Source organism: Grammomys surdaster, unplaced genomic scaffold (genome assembly GCF_004785775.1).
Source record: "Grammomys surdaster isolate TR1022 unplaced genomic scaffold, NIH_TR_1.0 194, whole genome shotgun sequence".
Taxonomy (NCBI): Eukaryota; Metazoa; Chordata; class Mammalia; order Rodentia; family Muridae; genus Grammomys; species Grammomys surdaster.
Window position 1 is genome coordinate 3421294 of NW_021604639.1, and position 21480 is coordinate 3442773.

At 35.7% G+C, this 21480-nt stretch overlaps 1 protein-coding gene across 2 annotated transcripts in view; it reads right to left on the minus strand.

The window, feature by feature from the left end:
- Positions 1 to 21480, minus strand: part of Lyst (lysosomal trafficking regulator) — a 161980-nt gene that overhangs the window by 70643 nt on the left and 69857 nt on the right. For both annotated transcript variants that reach the window (XM_028769800.1, XM_028769801.1), the window contains 9 exons: positions 20890 to 21080; positions 18655 to 18900; positions 16011 to 16184; positions 9353 to 9502; positions 8347 to 8484; positions 6126 to 6324; positions 5099 to 5230; positions 2271 to 2886; positions 1145 to 1322 (listed from right to left, as the gene is read on the minus strand). In XM_028769800.1, the coding sequence (XP_028625633.1) occupies positions 1145 to 1322; positions 2271 to 2886; positions 5099 to 5230; positions 6126 to 6324; positions 8347 to 8484; positions 9353 to 9502; positions 16011 to 16184; positions 18655 to 18900; positions 20890 to 21080 (2024 nt within the window). The remainder of the gene's footprint in view (positions 1 to 1144; positions 1323 to 2270; positions 2887 to 5098; positions 5231 to 6125; positions 6325 to 8346; positions 8485 to 9352; positions 9503 to 16010; positions 16185 to 18654; positions 18901 to 20889; positions 21081 to 21480) is intronic.

Consider the following 21480-nt stretch of genomic DNA (forward strand, 5'->3'; position numbering starts at 1 on the left):
GAATGACTTATTTCCCTGTGTTCGCATTCCTCTTCATCAGCACTGCCACTGCACACAGCACACAGCACACAGCACATTTCATCACAGAATTCCTGACATCATGCTTAGCAGGATTAATTTCTTTCTTCTAGTATAAATAAGTGCACTGAATGTAGGGTCTTATATTATTCTCTCTTTATATTTTCCAAAGCAATTTTATACTGGAACTACAAGAAACTAAGCAATACCTACCTCCAGACAAACTAAGGAAAATAAGAATCTTTCAAAAAGCATTTGAATATTTGTTTGTTTTCTAAAGGAAGCCATTCATATTTAACATTCATTTATTTGACAGCATACTTAGTCTGTACAGCATATGGACAAATGTAGATGGCTGTAGTTTATGACCACATTAGAGATGAAAAACAAGTGCACAAGTAAGTTAAAAATATAAAAGGTGGCAATATATGAGTATATACATATATGAATAAACAAAGCATATGTCTAGAGGGAAATAATCTGATACGGTAATCAGGGAAGGCCTCTCTAAAAGGAAGATAACTGAGCTGAGACTTAAATGTTCAAAAATGTATACTACCCTGCAGGAAAGAATTCCAATAAACTACATGATTCTTATAATTTTTGTAAAATAGACTTACTGTTTATACACACACACACACACGCACACACACACATATATAATTTTACTGGTAAACTGATTGATATAAATCAGCATATGAGAAAGACTTAAGATCAAATTGAATACTACACATGAAATGCGAGTATGAAATAACAAAACTATAGAGTGCTACTTTAAATAATTTTTTATTTTAATATTTATTTTATGTATATGGGTATCTTATCTGCATGTATATCTACACATTATGTTCCTGGTGCCTGCAGAGGCCAGGAAAGGGTAGCAGATACCGTTGAACTGGAACTACAGATGATTGTGAGCCACTATTGGGTGCTGAGAATTGAACCTGAGTCCCCTATAAGAGCAGCCCAGTGCTCTGAACCACTATGCCATCTCTCCAACCCCAACAGTTCACCATTATTGAATATAAAATATGCTTTAAGTCTTAACATATACTAAACAATTTAAATTACACACACACACATAAATTCATGATGAAAACATCATTTATGTAGTTTTTGCCCTTACTTTAATTACTCCTTGCTGGATAGCAGGTGATGAGTGGTTAACAAGGACCAGAAGAATATCTGCTTGAATAATCCTGTCCATCACATCTTCAAGCATAGCATCAGGCAGGACAAGAAGAACCCCACTTAAGAGTTCATATAATCCACAGCAGATTGGTATCAAACAGTCTTCAATGACACTGTGACAGAAACCAGAAAAGTCTTACTAACACAGCATCAGAAAGAAAGCCACATGAACAATACCCTAGGAGCTGCAATCAGTAGCAACTTTAACACGGCAAAACAAATGCTCAGAATGTTTAAAAATGTTTCCTAATTTAATCATGATTAACTAACCTGCCTTTTAAGATAGAAGTTTTTCCAGCAGAGAGTATACTAAAATGCAGTAGTCACTGTCACATATGCTACTTAAACTACTTAAACTATTTGAAGTTAAAAATCTAGGTCCTGCACAACTCCAGGGTAAGCCCAGCATGGATGGAGGAGGAGCTTATGATTCTTCACTCCTAACTAAGCATCTATGGACAGCCAATTGCTTCTGTGGGAGGGTCAGTTTCTTTAAAAGGTGTGGCCCACGGTAGGCTGACCACTTTCCAGTGGATGCCAACATACTCATGAGCATACATGCAGCACAAATTGGACTCGGTGGATTATTAAAAACAACAGAGAGAGAACGTGAAGTGGGGAGCAGATAAAGATAAGAGTAGAAGAGTGTATCTTCAAGGTGTTTGGAGATGTATAAAATTCTCGAAGAATTAACAAGTAAAATATATTTTAAAAAAACAATTGGGGCTCTCAGTTGCTCTTGATGCATTTCAAATGTCCCACAGTGAACATTTCATTACTAGAGAAAGTTTCATCACTCAGGATTGCAGACACTATCAATCAATCTGAAAACATTAATCTGATGACTTCTCTGAACTTAGAATTTTTCTGTCTAATAAACTATAAGAAAGATTTTTCTTACAGAGTTATCTGGCTTTTGGGTGAGTATAGAATTCAGTGTTATCTAACAATGAAGTAAATTAGAAGGACTCTTTCTGCTTGGTATTAATGTAATATGATCAGAAGTGGCATAATGAAGACATTTCTAGTGCAGGGATTCTGAGGCAAGAAAACATGAGTACCTGGGAGTGCTTGTGGCTCGGTTGTAGCTTGCCACATAAGCAGGAGAAAAGGTGAAGTTTTCCCAATCATCAGCATTCCTATCAACAAGACTTGGCCATCTGCTAGCAACCGCAGATCCATTCTGAGAGGGAAACGCTAGCCCAAGGCTTGCAATAGTGCTGTGACTTCGCTGGAACGAGGCCAGGCCCTTGAGGTTATCAGGTCGACGTGGAGAAGATTCATCCGCAGGACTGTCATCATCTGATCTGGGCTCAGTCCTCAAGTCTTTGTGATCTACTCTGGCCATGGGAAACCTCAGTGATCCTCTAGAGACCCCGTTGGCAGAGGCCTGGGCTCCAAGAAGTGCCTCCATTTCACATACAGTTTTTGCAGACTCACAGCTACTGATGAATGCTTCCTCTTTGCTTGTTTTTAGTGTGTAGGGACTCCCTAAAGGATTCTGTTTCTCTGGGTTGGCATCTGCAATATTTTGTAACTTGTCAATACTAACACCCAAACTTCCAGCCAGTGTTTGTGCTCGCATTAATGGTGAGTAAGTAGGAAATGCTGGTAGACTTCTAGACCGAACCATCTGGGAGGCCATCAGCTGTGGAACAATATTGGAAGAACTGGTTCCTAGTGAATGTAGACAGAAAAATAGTACTTAAAAGCCTATGAAACAGTACCACTTCTCTTCTATAACACAAGTTACAACCATGCCACAGCCCACCTTGCCTTGCACTATTCAAGAATTATAAATGATAATTTTCCTAGCCAAAAAATGCTTAAAATTCATATAAGCCAAAACTACTTTTCTTTTAACTATATTTTATTAAGCTTTCAAGACATGTCTTTTCCTGTTTCATTAATAAAATAAAGTATTGATGTCACAGCCTGAAGTCATTAGGATTAATGGTTCAGAAATTAGGTAAATTGGAGTTCAATTTAATTTCCTTAGGCCAGCAACAAGGTACAAACAAGACAAAGTGGAAAGAGCTCACACTTTGCAAGAAGACATGACTAACTCAAATAAAAGTTCTGTTAGTTTAGTAATTGCAGGTAAATCATTGAATTACTATATAAGTGGTAGTTTCTGAAAATGTATGATGAGAGTTCAAAATATCAACTCTGCAGGGAGTTTTTAAGGATGAAGAGAGCTCATGTGTGTGATACACCTGATATAATACTTGGACTATAACAGGTGCTTAATAAAAGGTGGTACTTGTCACTATTAGACAAAATGGCCCTCAGACTATTTCTGTCCTTTATCCTCTATTTCTGTAGTTACTTACTAATGAGAAGTAATCACCTCTCTTCTTCATAGCTCTCCAATTTAATCATGATAACACTATGTTAAGGAGACCAGAAAAATTCCTTATGAGCACAGGATATAGGTACAGATTACCCAAAATTTGGCTGTGAAACAGCAACAATGGAGTAGCAGCACCAGGCCAATAGCTAAGAATTTACATTCTCAGGCTCTGATATATACTGCTCTTCAAGAATACAAGAAAGAGGTATACAGACACCTGTGTTTGAGTGAGATTATCAGGTGCTTGTACACATGTTCAAGTTTTATAACTATGATAAAGTAAATAGCTTCTGAAAGAACTATTTTAGAGGCAAAGCTTTGTGCAGATAAAACAGATACACAGCTTGGAACTCTTTCCTAGTAATTTCTTGATTTTGCCTGGCAGGCTAAAGTTGCTAAAAGATTGTTCAAGTACTCTAGAAAAAATGGAGCATGACTATATTTGAATATTTCAGAATGATACGATTTTTAAAAAGACATTTCCTAAAAAATACTAGATGTAACTAATTAAAACATAGCCTTAAAATATTATAATAAATGACCATAAAAAAACTACATTGGATGTAGGGTTGGTAAAGATCTTTTCCAAATCTGTTGGTTGCTATTTTGTCCTATTGACAGTGTCCTTTGCCTTACAGAAGCTTTTCTGTTTCATGAGGTCCCATTTGTCAATTGAGGACCTTAGAGCCTGAGCCACTGGTGTTCTGTTCAGGAAATTTTCCCCTGTGCCAATCAATGTGTTCAAGGCTCTTTCTCACTTTCTCGTTTATTAGATTCAGACAGAATAACTGAAATGCTTTGGAAAATAAACACAATTAGAGATTAACACCCATACATCTTGTCCTGCTTTCCTGCAGCTCTACTTTGCCTCCAAGACTTAATAGCTGTTTACAGTAGAGTAGAAGACAAGCATGTCCTGACAATAAGGAGGACAGCTGCTGCTGGGAATGAGAAACAAGTAAGGGCCAGTTCATGTCCAGGAAATCTACTATTACTATGAGCTTAAAGACTTAAATATTCATTCTTATGGAGAAAGAAAAGAGAATTAGCTCTGTGCACACAAGCAATGATAGGGCAAGCATTTAAAGCAGTGAAGCTGGCTGGCTGGGAACCACAGTTGGGTTTCTCAAGTCAAAAGCCACAGGCTAAGATACTGAAGATACCATCAAAGAAACTGCTGCATTTCTGGCTAATACTGTAGCAGCACAGGGAACTGGGCAGTGTCACAGACAGGAGGTTGTTAGAGTGGTTCAAAGGGATGACTGCCTCCTCTTCTATCTACCAAAACTTCCAAGTAGATCTTTCTAGAAGGAGGGTTAAAGTCCCTTCTCCCACATTCCCCTCTCACTCTCATGTCCTGTATATGTGTATGCGTGTGTGTGTACAAATTAGTTTTGACACATAAAAATGGATTCTTTAAACATACTTTGGGCTGGATATTGTTATGATATACTGCTACAATATGCACAATTTAACATCAATGGGCATTCAAAACTGAAATACTATGAGCAGTAGTTTAATCTTTGCTATTATTACCTTCAGGAGGAGATGCAGTAAAGGCAGACGGGCTTATTACCAGAAATCCAGGGCTGGGAACAGATTGCCCTCCGCTACTAGAATGCCTCAGGTACATGATTGACTGAACTTTCTCCTGAAAGATCTTGCCATCTGGAATTCAAAATGGTTTTGAGACAGCAAAAATTTTAAAGTAGGGTAAAACAAAAATAACCTTTAAAAGTAAATCATTAAACATGAATTTTGACAAAAATTTCAAAGAGAAACAAATAAGGCCTGTTTCATATTATTAAATATAGTATATAAGTATTCCCTTTACAATTTCTCACCTTGGATTTTGTGACTGACTATTAGTCTGTATTAGCTTCTACATTCTTTGAACTCCAACTGTCTTAACAATTATTTCTGTGCTTTCACATTTTACAGTTCTGCTTTACTGTGTAGTTCTGATCACTCCAAAATAGACTGTTTACCTGTTTATTCCTTGAATAAGAACTGTGTCATATGCCTATATATTAGATTTTTAAGTTTTAATTTATGTGTATATTTATTAGCTCTCATATGTATACCTGGTACCTACAAAGGTCAAAAGAAGGTATCCGATCCCCTGGAGCTAGAGTTATAGGCAGTAGTAGATAGGTGCTGGAATCTGAACTTAAGGCCCTCTGAAAGGGCAGCAAGTGCTCTCAGCCACTAAGTCATCTCTCTGGCCTGTGTTTTATATTTTTATGAATTCTCTTCAGTATATGACAAGAACCCTAACTAACACTTTCAGTTTAATCATCCTTTTCAGGTTCATACTGAAATTTTCCATCTTGACTTTTTAAATGTACCATCAACACACAACTGCATTATCGTTTTTGCTCTCCATTCACACCTCTGTTTATTCTCTGGATTTATCCGGTAACTCACTGCCTTTTATCCCCAACATACAATTAGGGCCTTTTCCAGCACAGAGAGACCATTCAGTAAATATCAAAACAAATATGGATCAGCAGGAAAAAGACAGGAGTAGAAATGGTTACAATCTAACAATGACCTTACTCACCTATGTGCAAAGAGAAGTAAAAGTTTGTGGGGTTGTGACAAACGTAAGTATTAGTAGGAGGGTGTACTGCTAACAGGAAATTGAAGATAACTGTCAATAATTCCAAGTCTGGAGGAGAACCAAGGACTTCTGCAATGATTTTCACAAATGATCTACAAACTTCTCGGGGCATAGATGTAAGCTGCCCCTCTCTGTGTTCCTGTAAAAATAAAAGCCAAAATCTTTTTAGATTTAAAGAACTGTCAGCTAATATTTTTATTTAAATAAGATAGTCCTTTAAAATCATTATTAGTGTTGGAGGTGCACATGTAGAGGTCAGAAGACACCTTTGTGGAGTTGGTTCTCTCCCACTTTAATGTAGGTTCTAGAGATCAGAGTTAGGTCATTAGGCCTATATGGCAAGCACCCTACCTGCCAAGTCATCTCACTGATATTCTTAAGATAGAATTTTGTTGGTTTACTACTCTAGTCTGACCATATTTAACATTAATTTGAAGTTCTACTTCTCAGCCCAAGTAATCCTGCCATTAAAAATTAATTACAAGTGACGGCAATTTAATTCTAGCCCTCTTAATTTAGTTAACTGAGCCAAGTTACAACTGTAGAATTCATGCCCAAGTGTGCAATGTGGCCCCATACTTAGATTAACATTGCCATGCTATATGAATAATGCTAACACTAGTATGTATGCTCAGTTTACAAATTCAATGACACCACAGAGAAACCCTATCTTGAAAAACAACAGCAAATTTTTTTTCCAATGATACAAACTCTTAGAACAGCACCTCAGACACTAAGCCCTGTGCAGGATAACCATCTTGTAATTCAAAACTCTATAGACCAGAATAGCTTTAGATTTCAGGTTTTTGGATTTGGAAGATATTTGTACAGACTTTATAGATGAGTATCTAAAAGCCCCAAATCAGAAATGTTCCAAGCTTAAGTTTTTCAGTGCATAAAGTCATAAAAACTTTAGTTCTTTTAATACTAGCATCACTGTTAGTACTATTATTCACTATGGTTACTAGATCTGCATGGACCTCTTGTAATACAGCACACAAGTTACAGCAATATCCTGTGCCCCAGCTCACAAAGTCCTTTCTCACAGTGGTTATTACAGTGGTCTTATCTTTCACTTCTAGAATATGGGCTTAAATGGCTATTTGACTAGCTTGAACCACACAAAGAAACAAATAACTGTACAACTATAATCAAACACAGGTCCCCAGCTTCCTTGTACTGTGGGATCAACTGCTTGGATTATAGAACTTAGTAGGATGTCATGCTTTACTAAAAATAGAAGCTGTCATAACTTGTTTATGTCCTTCAACTCCATCTCCTCAGAGGCAAGTAATTAACCTCCTGATTAAGGGCACAGAATATAAAACTGCCTTCCCTTCTGTCTCCCTATGTCCAAATATGACACACAGTTGTCCCTCCACTCCGTTTATTGTTATGGACTACTGAATCAGAGTACTTAAAGGGGAGTTGTTAATTTTGAGACAATTTAGTCATCAGATCACACAGTCTCCTTTGGCGTATTGTCATAGTATTCTAACTGGATTTTAACCCACCAATACAGTAGAGGTATCAGGCTACAGAAGTAAAAGTACTGGCCTCATAAAATAGTAAAGATCCCATAGAATGTCTGGTCTTATCTCACTTGACATGATCAACATGTTTCAAACACTAAAAACAAAAACAAAACCTTCGGAATAGTCCAATATACCAACCAAGCAGATAAAAGGACATTTGTAAAGGCAGATCACAGCACAGACATAGTATGTAAGTTAGTGTCACTTTTTAACATAGTATTTAAGGTATATATCCATGTTGCTAATTAACATATAAAAAAAACTATACTATGTTTTATTTATTAAAAGCACACATATGTGTAAGTTGTTATTTAAAGACTATATAGTAAGTTACGAATCACTAACAGTTGATGTTCAGGAAACCACAAAATTATTATATTCCAGTACAAAGAAACATGCAGAAATTTAGTAGCTATTCTTTTGTAGTTTGAGTTAGAGAAGATGACAGTATAGATAAAGATCAGGAGGCAAGAGCTGAAAGAAAACACATGTACAGAGTAGGTAAGATAAAAGACAGAAAAAATTCCCATTGATAGGCTTATGAAATTCTGATGTGCACAGCAGTAGGTTATTAAATAGAAGCAACTGCAGAAGATATCCCTGTAGAGAAGCTACATGAAAAGTACCTGTAAAACCTGACACGTCAGTAGGAAATGGTGAACTACGTGGGCATTCAGCAACTGCTTAATATTAAACTGCTGCTGCTGGTGATCTACCCGGATGAGGACTTCCAAAGCTGCTAGCAGAGTCTCCCACACACCTTGCTGAGAAAATAAACACGCACCAATTAGCACACAGTTATGAATACATGATGTGGGCCTCTTAGAAGGCTAGAAACATGACTACTTAACACACTGTGCATATTCTATTTCAAAGATTGAGTTTGTTGGTGTGGGGGTGGAAAGCAAGTCTTAAAATTTTTTCCATTCAGCTCATTATTACCTCAGGAAGTTCAAAGCTTTACACAGGAAACACACTTCTGGATTTAAAATTAACATTACACTGAAGTAGCAAAATTATCCTTTCTTCCAGAATGATTAGTGATTTTTAAAAATATTTTCATGAATTATTTAATACTTTCATACATGCATTTAATGTATTTTGATCATATTCACACTCCTCCACTAACTCCTTCTAGATGCACCTCATCTCTTCCCTATTTCATGTCATTTTAAAAATGTTTACTTAGGTGATTATATTTAAATGTCCTTTCAGGGTGACAACCCCAGGACACTATAGCATACACCCACACTACAATATTCCTCAAACTCAGAAGAGTAAAAAAAAAAAGACATCATGAATGAATCCAGCAGGCATTATACTAATATAATCATAAAGAAACAAATATTATATGATTCTATTTATATGAGATACTTAGAGTAGTTAGCATCACAGACCCCAAGCTACCACGGCAGTTGTGAGGACAGGAAGAGGAAAAGGTCTGGTGGGTATAGAACTGTGCCTTTATAATATGGAAACTGTGGAGGTGAATATTGGTGATGATGGCTATGTAACATCTGAATACAAGTAATGCTTCTGAATAAGGTACTTAAAGTGATCATGGTAAGCAAACCGAATGCTGTATGTATTTAACTACAATACACAGATGAAATAAAAGAATATAGTACATGCCTCTGCCTTATTCCATATCTTCCAGTCAAGCAATAGTCCCTGCAGCAGTTTAACATCTTGGATTACAGCATGAGACTCAACATCCAACTTGAACTCTCCATGTTCACTGATGTGGATAACTTCTTCTCCACAGCAACCTTCAAGAAGGGTCTATAGAAAATTAGCATTAATGTAAAATGCAGTAATAACTAATTAACCAAATCTATGATGCTCACCAGAATTGTCAAACTTTTTATCTCAGCAGTCATAAAAATTCAAATTCAAAGAAAAACTTGAAAGGAATTAAACATTTCTCCAAATATTTGTGTTATAAAACAATTCAACTTAGTTGTAAATCATAAGTTTTCAAACATTTATGATTATTTTATTTCAAACACAGGGTAAAACACCTACAACTCATTTAGATTTTTAATTTTTGCAGTGCTAGGGATGGAACCCAGGGTATTTACATATATTATAGATACTGACCAAACTTCTAGCTCTTGACTTATCCTCGTTGCTTTGAGTTCATATTCCAGCACTTACTAATGGGTGACTCTGTAACAGCTTTTTATCTCTCTATGCTTCTGTTGCTATCCCTATGGCATGGGAAAATGTAGAAAGAATATAAACCACTACATTTAGAGCTGAAGAGAATGTTAATCTGTTAGTTTAGACTGTTTAATCCTCCAGATAACCTTGTGAGGTATAAATGACTATAATGCTCTTTTGTGTAACATTCTAGAAGCCAGGATTGATACAGGTGAATTTAGTCCTTGGGTTTTAAGGATTATTTATTTTTATTTAGTTTGTTCTATGTGTGTAGGTGTATACATGAGTGCAGTTGCCTTCCAGACCACAAGAGGGCATGCCTACTCCAAAGGAGGGAAACTCATGCCTGTATTACAAATCTGTTCAAAATGCAGGAGGTTACAGATCATAGGAGGAATATACTATTATTTTGCTAAATAATCATGTTATCAAACTGTCTTCTAACTACTTATGTTTATACCCATAGATCTGTGTTGTTTCAGTCTCGATCAGAGAAGATTGCTTTTGCAGTGCTTAACGCAGTGATAAGAACAAGAGAACATGAATGTTCAGTCCTGAATAGATATCTGTATCTACCTCCCTGCTCCCAAGACTCAGAGAATACCAAAGAAGACAGGAAGGAAAGAATATAAGACCTTTTAGAGTTACATCTAGCTTCTCAATGGAGATTCTAAAAGGCAGAAGGGTTTGGACAGGTGTGTTACAGACTCTAAGAGACCACAGATGCCAGCCCAGACTACTATACCCAGGCAAAACTTTCAATCACCATCATCATAAATGGAGAAAATAAGACATTCCATGATAAAGTCAAATTTAAACAATACCTATCTATATATCAAGCCCTACAAAAGATGGTAGAAGGAAAACTCCAACCTAAGGATTTTAACTTCACACATGAAAACACAAGAAATAATCTCACATCAGTAAAATCAATAGAAGTAAATATGCACACACACTACCACCACCTCCTCCACCTCCACCACTGTCATCACCAATACCACTACCACTAACAACAACAAAATAACAGAAATCAACAATCACTGGTGATTGATAACTCTCAACATGAAGGCTCTCACTTCCCTAATCAAAAGACCAGGACTAACAGAATGGATACAAAAACACACCTCAGCATCAAGGATAGACAACATCTCAGGGTAAAGGGTTGGAAAAAATATATTCCAAATAAATGGACCTAAAAAGTGAACTGGTTTAGCCATTTTAACATCTAACAAAACGATGTAAAACCAAAATTAATCAAAAGAGATATGGAAAGACACTACATACTCATCAAAGGGAAGGTGTCACCAAGATGATATTTCAATTTAAAATCTATGCCCTAAACACAGGGTACCCAAGTGTATAAAAGAAACACTACTACATGTGAGTCATACATTGACCCTCACTCCCTGACAGTGAGAGACTTAGAAATCTAACTCTTACTAGTGGACAAATCATCTAGACAAAACCTAAATAGAGAAATACTGGAGTTAACCAATGTTATAAACCAAATAAACCTAGGAGATATTTACAGACTATTCTCCCCAATCTCAAAGAATATACCTTCTTCTTACCACCTTATGGAACTTTTTCCAAAATTTACTATACTCAGACACAAAGCAAGACTCAACAGATACAAGAAAAGTAACACTCTGCATCATATCAGACCACTGTGTATTAAAGCTGTGTATCAACAACAGAATCAACAGAAAGCTTACAAACTCATGGAAACTGAACAACTCTCTACTGAATGAAAAATATATCAAGACAAAAATAATGAAAGAAATTAAAGACTTTCTAGAATTCAATGAAACACAGCACACCCAAACTGATGTAACAAAAAGTGGTGCTAAAACTAAATGCCAACATAAAAAAATGAGGAAAACTTACGCTAACAACTAGGCAGAACACCTGAAAACTCTTAAAACAAAAAGAAGTAATAACACTCACAAGGAGTAGACAGCAAAAAAATAATCAAACTGAAAGCTAAAATCAATAAAATAGAAACAAAGAGAGCAATACAAAGAATCAATACAGAGTTGGTTCCTTGAAGAAAAAAAAAAACCCAACAAGATAGACAAACCCTTATCCAAACTAACTAAAAGGTAGAGAGAGATTATCTAAACTATCAAAATCAGAAGCATAACAACAAACACTCAGGAAATCAAGAGACTCCTAAGAACATAAAAACATAATTTAAATGTCCTATATCCCACCAAATTTTAAAATCTAAAAGAAAGAAAAAGATAATTTTCTCAATAGGTACCACTTACGAAAGTTAAATCAAGATCAGATAAACTATTTAAATATACCTATAACCCAGAGTGAAATAAAAGCAGTTATCAAACACCAACCAAAAGAAGCCCAGAACTACAGAATTTTATCAGACTTTCAAAGAAGAGTTAACATTAGTACTCCTCAAATTACTCCACTAAATAGAAACAGAAGGAACATTGCTCAATCATTTTATGAGGCTACAGTTATTCTGACACCCAAACCACATAAAGACTCAACAAAGAAAGAAAATTACAGACCAGCTTCTCTTAAGAACATAGATACAAAAATATTCAATAAAATACTTGCAAACCGAATTCAAGAACACATCAAAAATATCATCTATCATGATCAAATAGGCCTCTTCCCAGAGATGCAGAGATGGTTCAATATACAAAAAAATCAGTAAATATAATTCACCATACAAACACATTGAATAAAAAAAAAACACATGATCAATCTCATAAGATGTAGAAAAGGCCTTTAACAAAATCCAACTCTCTTTCATAATAAAAGTCCTGGAGAAATCAGAGATACAAGGGACATACCTAAATATAAGAAAGGCAATATACAGCAAGCTGATAGCAACATCAAATTAAATGGAAAGAAACTCAAAGCAATTCCACTGAAATCAGTGGAGAGATACAGGTATCTACTTTCTCCATATATGTTCAATATAGCACCTAAAATTTAGCTAGAGCAATAAGACAACTGAAGGAGAACAAGGCGATAGAAATTGGAAAGAAAAAAGTCAAAGTATTGTTATTTGTAGATGATATGATAATACAGATAAGTGACCCCAAAAATTCTACCAGGAAACTCCTACAGCTGGTAAACACTTTCAGCAAAGTGGCTGGATACAAGATTAATTTGAAAATAAAATATCAGTAGCCCTCCTATACAAATAACAAATGGACTGAGAAAGAAATCAGGGAAAAACACCTTTCACAATAGCCTCAAATAATATAAAATATCTTGGAGTAAGTGTAACCAAAACAAGTAAAAGACTTGTATGACAAAACTTGTATGATAAAAAACTTGTATGATAAAAAAAAAGCCTCTGAAGAAAGAAACTGAAGAAGATATCAGAAGATGAAAAGATCTTTCATGCTCATGAATCAGTAGAATTAGCATAGTAAAAATGGCCATCCTTCCAAAAGCAATTCAGAGTCAATGCAATTGCCATCAAAATTCCAATAAATTTTTCACAAATCTTGAAGGGACAATTCTCAACTTCATATGGAAAAACAAAAAGCCCAGAAGGAGCTAAAACAATCCTGTATAATAAAAGAAATGCTGGATGTCCTATCATTCCCAATTTCAAATTGTACTACAAGCAATAGTAATAAAAAGCCACATGGCATTGGCAAAAAACTAGACATGCTGGTCAAAAGAACTGAACTGAAGACCCAGTAATAAATCCACACACATAAGGGCATCTGATTTTTGATAAAGAATTCAGAAATATACACAGGGAAAAAGCATCTTCAACAAATGATGCTGGTCTAACTAAATGTCTGCATGTAGAAAAACACAAATAGATCCATATTTATAATCCTGTACAAAACTCAAGGCCATGTAGATCAAAGACCTCAACATAAAATCAGATACACTAAACCTGATAGAAGAGAAAGTGGGAAGTATCTTCCAACGCAATAGAATAGGAAACTACTTCCTGAGTAGAACACCAATAGTGCAACCACTAAGATCAACAATTAGTAAGTGGGACCTTGTGAATCTGAAAAGCTTCTGCATGGCAAAGGACACATCATTTGGACAAAGCATCAGCCTAAAGATTGGGAAAAGATTTTTTACTAACTCCATATCCAATATATATAAGAAACTCAATATCAAAATAACAAATAATTCAATTAAAAATGGGGAAAAGATCTAAACAGAATTCTCAATAGAGGAATCTTAAGTGGCTGAAAGACACTTAAAGAAATGTTCAACATCCTTAGCCATTAGTAAGATGTAAATCAAAACTACTTTGAGATTCCATCCTCCACCTGTCAGAATAACACACATGCCAGTTCTTGCTGGTGAGGATGTGGAGCAAGAGAAACACTCCTCCATTGCTGGTGAGAGTGCAAAAACTATGGAAATCAATATGGCAGTTACTCAGAAAGTTATAAATCAATTTCCCTCAACACCCGGCTATACTGCTCTTGGGCATATACCCAAAGGACACTTCATCCTACCACAAACACACTTGCTCAACTATGCTCACTTTGGCTTTATTCGTAATAGCCAGAAACTGGAAACAACTTAGATGGCCCTTACAGGAGAATGGATAAAGAAATTGTGGTATATTTACACAATTGAGTATTACTCAGCTGTCAAAAAAATTATATCCTGAAATCTGCAGGCAGATGGATGAAATTAGAAAAAAATCATTGAGTGAGGTAAATCAGATCAAGAAAGATAAATATGGTATGTTTTCACTTATAAGGGGATATTAGTCATTAAGTAAATAATAACCAAATTATAATCCATAAACTCAGAGATGTTAGGTACAGAGGAGGAGACAGGGGCGGGGGGTGGGGGATGCAGAAATCTCCTGAGGGAAAGGTTGAAAGAGTTAAGAGCCAGAGGGGATGGAGGATACCACGAGAATAAGGCCTTTTGAAAATAAAGTGCATATAAGCTCAAGAGACTAGAGCAGCAAGCAGAGCGCCTACATGGGTCTCCACCATTTCCTCTGTGTACCTGTTATAGCTATTAGTTTAGTATTTCTATGGACTTCTAACTGTGAGAGCGAGTATGTCTCTGTCTCTTATGCGTGCTTCTGAGACTCTTTTCCTCCTGTTGCGCTGCCGTGTACAACTTCAATATGACAGTGCTTTGCTTTATCTTATTATATTTCATTTTGTCATGTTTGGTTGTTATCTCTTAGAAACTTGTTTTTTTTTCTTATGAGAGAAAGGGAGTGTATCTGAAGGACAGAGGATGAAGGGGAACAGGGAGGAGGAGGAACTGTGATCAGGATATATTCTATAAGAAGGGAATTTATTTCTAATAAGAAAATATAAAAAAGAAAAAGGAAAAAAAAGAACAAGAAGATACGAAGTTGGGAGGCAGTCTTGTTGGGGAGGGGTCCAGGAGAGCTGGAAAAGAGAAGTAGGAAGTGGATCTGACCAAAGTATTTTATGTACATGTATGAAATTCTCAAATAAGAAATAAAATATTATATAAAAAATTTTCAGAGTTGGGAAATGGCTCAATTGCTAAAACATCTGCCTCACAAGAATGAGAGTTTGAAAACTCTCCTAAGAGTTAGATGTAGCTATGCATACCTGTAACAGCACTAAGGCAGGGCGGAAACCAGAAAATTTAGCCAAGATGAACTTCAGATTCAGTATGAGAGCCCTATCTCAGAAATTAAGTTGGAGAGCTAGAGAAAGGCACCTGATATCAACCTCTGCCCTCTGTGAACACACACATACACACACCTGTCTGTGCACTCACATGCACACATCCGCACTAACAAGTGCATACATACAAACATGACAAACAACAAGAACAAATTCTAACTGTAACAACACGGACTGACTGCAGTAATACATCCTGGGGGTAGGGGGGACTTTAAGTGTGAGAGTGAGATAAACAAGTTCATTAGCCCACAGAAGAAAGGGCTTGCCATGGAATCTGTGTTGATTTAGACCCAAAATTCTTGTGGTTTATTTTCTTCCTTTCTAAAATACTTAGAAAAAAGAAAGAATCAGAGGAGGACCATGGATTGAATACATATACATTAGTTTCTTTCATTTACTAGCAGCATAAAATGATTACGGAAAATTTTGATAAAAGGTGTCACTGCATAGAAACAACAAGAACAAATTTTGTGAGGTAATACCTTCAAAATGTGAAAGCCAACAATGCATTTCTGTTTGACCAACACTTGGTGAATCATAGAAAGTCCATTACAATTTTCCAATTCATGTGTTCTCTGTTGGCTGTACTTAATTAGAGACAAAACAACACGCAATGCTAATGCTTGAGTTTCTTCACAGCTACTAAGTTCAACAACCTGAAAACAAAAAGTAGATGTTTTTCTTAGTCTGTTAACAGTAAAAATTTAATGTATGTGATTATCTATAATAATGTTATATCTAGCTATTTTTAATTCCTACACTTTAATGTATTTGTATTTCAATATTAATTATTAAATGTTAAATATTTTAAATTATAGATAAGCAAAACTGAAAATTATAAACTTCATTCTTTTTAAATCTCTCAAATATACTAAAATGGACACAGATAACACTGACAGTTTGAGAGATCACTAGCATCTTATACCTATTAATCTGAAATGAGATCACAGAATTTGAGTTTTACATGGTCAATCAAGAAACAGGCTCAAGTGCAGGCAAAGAGTCATAGAAACCCCCCCCCCCAATTCCCATTACTGACAGTCCCACAGGAACACCAAAGTACATAACCATAAGGTATATATGGAAGACCTCGTTCAGAGCCATACAGGGTCTGTGTTTGTCACTTCAGTTTCTATGAATCCCTATGAGTCCTGCTTAGTTGATTCTGTGGTCCGCGTTCTCATGGTACCATGTTCAGCTATAATATGAGGGTTTGTGCCTAGACTTATTGTATCTGGTTAGGCCATGCTCAGTGGATATCTCTGGGAGCCTCCCCCCCCTTTTTAAGGGAAATAGAGGTGTAATTGATCTGAGGGAGACAGTAGGGACTTAGAGAAGTGGAGGGAGGGAAACTGCAATCGGGATATAAAGTATGAAAGAATAAAAGTTTTTTAAAAAAGAAGCAGACTCAACAACAACATGTTATGGGAGACATAAAGAAGCAAAGGGTACAATGGACCAGTGAGGGCTCCTGTAAAGCACAAAGATAAAGGCAAAAACAAGAACCACAGCTTGTGCCTAGTAGCATAGTTCAACCAATGCCTCTGATACCTCTGACTTATAAGAGCCAGGCATGATTATTCTAATAAAAGTCAAAAGACGGGATTTAGATTTCTATTGCACATACATTCAGGATCTGGCACAGCACCCACTTCTGACTCGTCTATTGGTTTAAGGGAGGCAGCACTGAAGAGGAAGGCAGCCTGAAGAGGAAGGCAGGCTCTGCCTGGATATGGGGAACACAGGGATATGGGAAATTGGCACAGGGCACATCTAGGAAGGCACAGGCCTACACTGGAACACCTAACAGTTCACATTTTTGTTTGGCAGGAAATTAGGCTTAAAAGACAGACTGTTTATATAAGGCTTTTAGGAAAAATACATTTTATCTTTATAGGAAGTAGAAGAATACTTAACACATTTTAAATTTTAAATGTGAAAACATACTTTAAAAGTCTACTAGAAAGATCATAAATGTATGCACAGTAGAAATGAAATGTTTTTTTTTCTAGGATCCAATTATGTTTACTACCTGGATAAAATAGAAAAAACCAAGGGCACACATTTTGAAACTATAATGTGAAAAGAGATCACGAAACTCTATTCACCTAAATACTAGCTGGGGAAAAACAGTAGGAGGATGAATGACAGGACAGGAAACACTAGGCTAGATAAGGTGCTAGGAAGACTTTTATTAAAACTTTAACAAGAACAAATGCTGGTACACCCTTTGTTGCAAAATTAGATCAAAGGTGGCCTCATTAAAGGAAGTGAGCTCCTTAAGAACTTACTGTGGAAATCTGATGTTTTAGAAGTATGCTTAGGGATAAAATAAAATGGCATTCTAAGGATAAAGGAAGATCAACATTGCTTTAAACAGGGATATAGACCTGAGGAAGTAGAAATTCCATGTAGCAAAACAAGGTTATTTATGTCCAGATTGCTTTTTTCAGCAAACCTTAAAATAGAAAGTATTAAACTATGGACTGCCCATTCTCTATCAGGAAAGATATTCTTCCTGCCTGTGATTAGCTAAAGAGAGAAGACAAATAAATGGTTTATTTTTAAATGATGCTTATAAACAGTCAAAGTATTTTTTAAAAAAGAAAACATATATTGGATCTAAAGAGATGACTCAATGGTTAAGGGAGCTTGCTGCTTTTCCAGAGGACTTGAGTTTGGTTCCCAGCACTCAAGTCAGGTGACACACAGCTACCTTCTACCATTATATACATATATTATGTGTACACACACAAACATATATACGTAATTAAAATAGATATATCATTTAGAAACCATTTCTTTTTTAAAAAATTTCTTTCATGTCATTAGTATTATATGTATTTTCCTTTCCAAAGGCAATTTAAAATCTCACATATTTAACATTTACTTGTTCAAATTACACTTGTGTGATAATAGAAAACTTCTAAAATCTCCAAAAATTAAAATAAATCCTTTTTATCCCTAGACGAAAGCTTGGTATCAACTATAATATGTGATAATTTTTGTCTTACAGTTTTACATAGTTGAGTATAGCTTTTTTTGGTTCTCTATACAAAGCCTTACAATTTATCAATAAAAGAGATGAAGCTTCTGTTCAGACAAAACTATAATCATGATTCTTACCCTAGCAAAGAGAAAAACAAATACACCAGCCCCACCAATCTCATGCAGAATGCCTTGGATGGTTTTACGTTCTGTAGGTTGGAGACTTTTGAGCTGAGAAGGTTCTAGCAAGATACTCTGGGCTTCCTTTGAGCTGAAGGGTCTTTGAGAGAGCTGAGTTTTCACTTGGCCCTTGAGTCGAATCACAGGTTCATAGATGGTGTACTGAGCAGGACAGTAGGTTGTATAAACAACTGAAAGACTTTCCTAAAACACAGACATTTTCATTTAGAGACAAAACAAAGTTTAAAAATGTTACCTATCAACTAGCAAATGTTTCAATATAAGAGGCACTTAGCTAATTTTTATTTTTATTTTTTAAAAGATAGCCACTACACTAAACAAAGATGGACAGAGAGGAACAGCGTCTCCCACAATGGAAATGACTAGCTAATCAAGCGGTGATCAATAACATGAAGCATAGCTGAGGATTCTGCTTTGATACATCCAGAATAAACATGAAATTAAAATATAAATACTATTAGCTATAGCTAAGCCTTCTTTTCATTATTCAGAGAATGCCTTATTAGTACTATAATCAAACTCACATGGATAAGACTTTATATATTTAATAGAGGAAAGCTAAGTCTTCTGCCAAGCTCAGCTTATTTTTGGCACTATTCGAAATTCTTAAAAATACGAGGACTCTGGGCTAATTTACCCCAAGTTTTTGTTTTGCATTTTCTCATAGACTGTCTAATTAGTTAAATGTGTCTCTGAGGGAGTTAAAGAACGTAGGAGTCAGAGGTTATTGGAGGACACTAGAGCATGGCCCACTGAATCAACTAAGCAGGGCTCACAGAGACCAAAATCTCAAGCACAGGGACTGCATGGGTCTGTACCAGGTCTTCTGTGTATATATTAAGGTTGTTAGTTTGACATTTTTTGTGGCAGTTCTAACAGTAGGAGAGGGAGTATCTCTGACTCTCCTGTCTGCTCCTAAGACTCTTTTCCTCCTACTGGGTTATCTTTGCCAGCCTTGATATGTGGGCATTTGTCTTGTCTTATTATATTTTGCTTTGTCCTCTTTGGCTGCTGTCTCTTTCAAGCCTACTCTTTTTTGAACAGGAACAAACAGGGAGTGGATCTGGGGGAGAGAAAAGATGAGGGGTCATTAGCAGGAGTGGAAGGAGAGGAAACTGGTTGGGATGTGTTGTATAAGAGAAGAATCTATTTTCAATTTTAAAAGGGAGTGTCTCTGAATAGATTTTTCTTCCATTAGAACTAAGTTCCACACTGTCAGGATAAGTAAACAAAATTAAGTCAAATTTTCCTTTCACAGATGGTAGTTTCAACCAACACTGGTCTATGTCAAACTTCTCTGATCTACTCCTCACAGAAGTAAAAGAGAATCCTAGGATTTGGACACTTATAAGACGCCATAGAAATTTAAGTAGTCTCATTAAGCACAGCACATGTCTTATCTACAGTCCAGTATAGCTGACTGGTGCTAGTAACAAGAATATCCACCGGTAGCTCCTGAACTGTGCACTGGTAGAGCAAAATTAAAGAATGATGCAAAAAAGCAATAGGGAACAAATAGCAATACTTTGAAGGGAAAATACCTACTTTATACTGATATTAATGAATACATTATCTAAATCCTGAATATATGTTATTAAATTTTAATTTGTGTGTGTGTGTGTATATATATATACACATACATGTTACAACAAACATGTGGTTTTCCTTCTAGCTTTACATGGGTTCCAGGGTTCAAGCTGAGGTCACACACACAAGATCAGGCTTCTACAACAAACCTTTTTATCCACGGAACCACCTCATGGTCCCTTAATACACACAATTATAACTAATATTATAAGTGAACCTTTGTATTTATTTCTAAGTATAAAAAGAGATATAATGTGTGATTTTTTTAAAAGACTATGTCAAGCTGAAAGTGCTATATCTTCAATGTATCATGAACATTTTCCTGAAAGATTATTAGGTATAAACTTAGCTGATAAAATTGCTAGATAAGCATAGTTTCAAACAAATAAGAATACATACACTTAAAGCATGAAACAAGTTTAACAGGAGATTAAAGTGTTTCACAATTTTAGAAAAAACTCCACATTCTAAGAAAATTACAAAATTAAAAACTTTAAGAATCTAATTCACTGCTAATTATACATTCCAATGAATATATCTACATAAACCTACTACAATGTTAAAACTTATGAAACTAAAACTTACAATTAAGAGACCAACATCCACATCTTTCTTGGTCATAAAAAGGTCTCTGATTTCATCACATCTCAAAATTTCTTTATTAATGTATTTGGAGTAGTCAATCTCTGGCTTGCCATATTTACACGGCATTATGGATGTATAGTTGGGTCCACAAGCATACAGGTAAAAGGCCTCTTGTGAGCCAATTTTAGCTCCTGGATAAACAGACAAATAGAGCTAGTTATTTAAAGCATTTCAGGTAGAATTTTTCATAAATAGCAAGAAAATGAGGTTGTGTGTGTGTGTGTGTGTGTGTCTGACTGACAGATTCTTTCAGTTGTTTACTATATCTTACAAAACTCAAAGGCTCAGTTTCCAGATAAGTGTAAGGATATTAACCTATGTGGACTATGTTAACGATGCACAGATATAAAGTAAACTGGGAAGCTTTTGATTTTTTTTTGTTCCTTAAGATGGTGAATTTTAATTTAACCATGCTTAGGTTTGTTCTGCTGTGTTTTCTTTTTGTTTCTTTTTTGGGGGGGGGTGTTGTTGTTGTTGTTTAAGATCTCTCTCTCTCTCTCTCTCTCTCTCTCTCTCTCTCTCTCTCTCTCT